A 4,429-nucleotide genomic window follows, 5' to 3' on the forward strand; every position below is an offset into this window, starting at 1 on the left:
TCACAAAGAAGACAAAGTTTTCCAATGCACAATACTATTTATATCCAATAATGCTCATGCAGTTGCCTAGGCAACGATACAAACAGATTCAGTATCACTATCAGTTTATGGTCAACTACTTCTAAAATATCAAAAGTCCCATATTACATTTTCTTTCTTAGAGACTTACTAATATACAGAAGTTATATGACTTGGGTTTCATGAAATCTTCACTTTAAAAAGCTTCGTTTTATTAAGTTAACAAAAATTATAAATTAATGCAAGGGACGATTTGTGACACATGTACCCAAATAGGTATGGACGAATACTGTTTATTAATGCTGTGTTGTTGACGACATGGTGTAAGTGCTGAGTTATCTGACATTATTATGACCTACCTACAGCTGCTGGGGCTGTTACGTCTGCTTCACACACGCCTTGGTTACATTTCTGACAAAATCATGAATTACAAGTGAATTTTAATCAAACTTAGAACTGTTAATCAAAGGCGAACAAATACATTCATCCAAACACCAATTGAAAATAATGTACACAAAGTATGCAACTATAAGGTGAAAACAAAAGTAGTCATGTAATTATATAAATGTCTGTTGGTAATATGTTCGGCAGTGTCCAGTTCTAACAATTTCTATCCGTAACTGGGCCCGTTATCAATGTCCCCTAACTATCACTGCAGCCGCAAATGAATTAAGCATTGCACGTGATATTTACGGGCGTAAAAGTATGAACCAATCAAAGGCAAGGACAGTCATCTTGAATCCCGAAACTTAAAAGTTGACTGCTTTGTATAATAAGGATATCCCTTAAATCTCCGACGAAGTTTAAATTTTTTAATCCTGAAACTTAAAGCTGTTGAAAATGTTTGTCGCTCTCCCCTTGTCTCTCATAAATTTGCATTGAAATCGGTGAGATATTTCAGAAGAACTAGTTGTCTTGTAATTGCCTCAAATGGCAAAATCAGGCAACAATGGTGAAAAGAGTCGAAACTGTAAATACATTGCAGATTGCGCGGTTACATGATAAACTTGTCAAGCGTGGAAAGTTACGTTGAAATTAGTCTGTTAGTCTAGAAGAAATCATCCGGGCGTTTTTGGTCAGTGGGATGAACGGACGACTTATCTTGATTTGGATGATTAAGGTGGGAGGCTGATTAAGACAAAACGTTCTTAAAATGAATAAGAATGCAGTTGATTTACAACCGCAAATATAAGTCTCAGTTGAATTTCAGAGGAAAACAAAATTCAGTAACACATTATAATTTTTCACTCAAGCGTTAAAATGTGTCTGTGCTTCGTAAAATATAGCATACCGAATGATTTCCACATAGGGTACCGTCTGCCGGAAGCAGAAGTGCGCATGAACCAGTTTCCGGAACAAAGCATGGCATCCCGCGGCAAATAGTTGAGTAGTCCATGATGAGGTCCTGTTAGTAAATCAGAATGTTTAATTAATGTTCTGGGTAAATGTACCTTGAAATATGAATCTTTTAGTACATATATTGGTATATACAGACCATTTTGTGGTTAAGGTTCCCCCTGTACACACGACCACGTTTAAAGGATTCTGATAATACGAAAAATGTGTGTCCTTACAGCGAGGAACTATATAAAAACATGTTGTTGAAAGATACTTAACTCGTAATTGAAAAATATATTATTTTTTTCTTCATTAATCTGTATATATATTTGGAAATCAGAAATGATCAAAATAAGATGAGGTGATATTGTTAGTATTGGTAAAAGTATAGCACATTATATAAACACAAGGACAGATCACAGGACACCATCAGTGCCTATTGGTGAAATTCTCAGTTCAGTCAAAACCAGCTAGACTTTATCATGACGATGAATACCCAGATCACAGGGTTTTGTTAGCATTGTTTGGAGGATAAATTGTGAGTGTTTTGGTACAAAAATGCTCCTCCAACATATAACTAATTGCAACCAGATCCTGTGACCAGACAGCTTCATGTTGAACGCCTTTTTGATTGATTGATTGATTGATTGGTCTTCACGTCCATATTCCGGTAATTTATCGAACGGAGCCTAACACAACAAACACTATGTATTATTACGGTAGTTCTTTACCCGACAGACATAGGAGTTTTGACCGTTGGTCAGTCTGCACTGTTGGTCAGCACCGTACGTGTCACCAGGTAACTCCCGGAGGTATTCGTGCAGGTTCTCGGGATACTGGTTTCCATACGAGTCCACCAGACAGTTACTGTACATAGACGTAGTCATGGTTACAACAGCACATCGTTCACAGAAATCTACAAGAGCTCAAATTATATCTAGTAGGTGTTGGACTTTTAACAACCCGTTGAGTTATACAGGATCACAGAATTATGAAATGGATGCAGCTTAACGCTTGAATAATGCGGACAAGTCCCCAAAAGACTATATAAAGGCATGGGAAGAGAAAGGGTACCGAGATACGTGAAAGTCAAAGATACCACGAAAAGATGGCACTCACGACTCAAACATTTTCATATTGACACAGATTTTGGTTTATTACATCTTTTCATCCATTTTGAAAGTTGTTTACGCCTTTATTTTTGTGTAAGTTTAAATTGCTCTTATTCCATCAGCATCTTTTTTGAGGCACGATGGGATTGGCATCACCGAGACGACTATACGATCACCTGATCTCTGTGCACTTCATTTTATTATATTAAAATAATTACACTTTGATTTTAAACTTTAATCACATACGTTTGAAGCTCCCCGATGTATTCCTTGAAGTAGCTGATGGAACACGGAGAAAACTGCCAAAGGTTTCTAGCTCGAGCTTCATCCGGCGGAAAGCGGAACCTGGGCGTCATCATGTTCAGCTTAGTCGACAGACAGAAGTTTCCGTCTAGGTCGAGTCTTGCTCCAAGACTACAACACAACACTGATCACTCAACACAAACGTGGTCATTAAAATCCTAGTCAGTGTATAACACTTCAAAATCAATTGTTTGTCTCTAGTTATATTTAACGCCTTAATTGCCTAAAAACTTTTCCGTATAAATGTTATGTAACTTCTTTCATGTTATTATTACGTCACGTGCTTTTCTTTATGGATTTTACGTCATATTGTCTTCCGAAACACTTTTACGTTGCATGATTTTGCGGATTAGTTATATGTCACGTGCTTTTTCCATATAGATATGACATCGCGTGCTTTTCTCAATAATGTATAAGTTACAAACTTGTTTCCGGGTAACTCTTATGTCACATGCTTTTCTAAATAACTGTAACATAATTCCGTAAAACTTTTATGCAACAAACTTTTCTGTATACCTGTTACGTCACATATTTTTCTGTAGAACTGTTACGTCACACACTCTTTTGTAAAACTGTTACGTCACAAACTTTCCCGAACACTTTGTAGAACTGTTACGTCACATTTTTTCCCATAGAGCTATTACTCACATTCTTTTCTGTAAAACTGTTACGTCACAAACTTTTCTGTAAAGTTATTACGTCACATTCTTTTCCGTACTCTTTGAAGAGCTGTTACGTCGCTTGTGTATCGAATAAATAGTGTTTCAACTTTACTAGCTGGTTTCGTGCATAGTTTCCGTTTGAAGCGTTGTGGCGTATCGAGAGAGGTAAGTGATATGATGTATATCAAAGATAAATGTATACCAGGCAATGAATTATTTTAGTAACTTGAAAAGATTTGTCGTTACAATATAAAAATACCTATATTTATCCTGTTTGTCTGGACTTGACGGTACACGTGCTTTACCTATTCCCTGCGTGGGTACGTACCCTACTGATAGTGCGCACGTATATCACACCTACCTACGACCTATTTCCTGTCCGAAGAAGCCCACGGTCCGGGTGTCGTACGTATCCTCAACAACAGATATGGGGGAAAATTTGCAGATGGAGTCCGGGAATGACAAACCTGTAACCATGGAAAAATTGAACTCTGTAGCGCTAACAAATACGTATGTGACGTCATAGGAGGTTATAATTCGCGATGGGTACATTTGCTAAGTATCGTTCATAGTTCACCGAATATTGTACATCACAACCAGGGCATACAACAAAGTGTTCGTACTAAGAAGCAATATAGTATTATATTGATGTTATATGTACTTCTTACCTTTGTAGTAAGCAGTTCCGCCGTAAGTCAGATTGTACCTGAGAAGTACAAATGGAAAGCAATTAAAATGAATGATAACTGCAGTAGCAGACGCGAATTATGGAAATTGTTGTACATTTCACTTCAAGTCTATTATTGTTCTCAGAATCCAGCTCTATCCCGATCCTCTCAGCAGTAGAGGTCGGACTCGCGATTTATTACATGCGGGACTTATGCAGGTCTAGGTATAGTAAGTATAAATTACATACATAATTGATTTTTCTCTCTATATAAATAGCCAGTTTTCAGGCCAATGCTATACAATGTGTATTTCACATTGTGACAATAC

The 4,429-nt window shown here is 37.1% G+C and overlaps 1 protein-coding gene across 1 annotated transcript; it reads right to left on the reverse strand.

The window, feature by feature from the left end:
- Positions 1-377: 377 nt before the first annotated feature.
- LOC110444767 (A disintegrin and metalloproteinase with thrombospondin motifs 16-like) lies at positions 378-4,139 on the reverse strand (the record flags this gene model as incomplete). The annotated part of the gene is made up of 6 exons (XM_021489128.1): positions 378-429; positions 1,310-1,423; positions 2,088-2,223; positions 2,715-2,882; positions 3,795-3,900; positions 4,102-4,139. Coding segments are annotated over 6 exons (614 nt in total), but the record flags the coding sequence as incomplete, so codon positions are not given.
- Positions 4,140-4,429: the final 290 nt, after the last annotated feature.

This window comes from Mizuhopecten yessoensis, unplaced genomic scaffold (genome assembly GCF_002113885.1).
Source record: "Mizuhopecten yessoensis strain PY_sf001 unplaced genomic scaffold, ASM211388v2 hete_36170412, whole genome shotgun sequence".
NCBI lineage: Eukaryota > Metazoa > Mollusca > Bivalvia > Pectinida > Pectinidae > Mizuhopecten > Mizuhopecten yessoensis.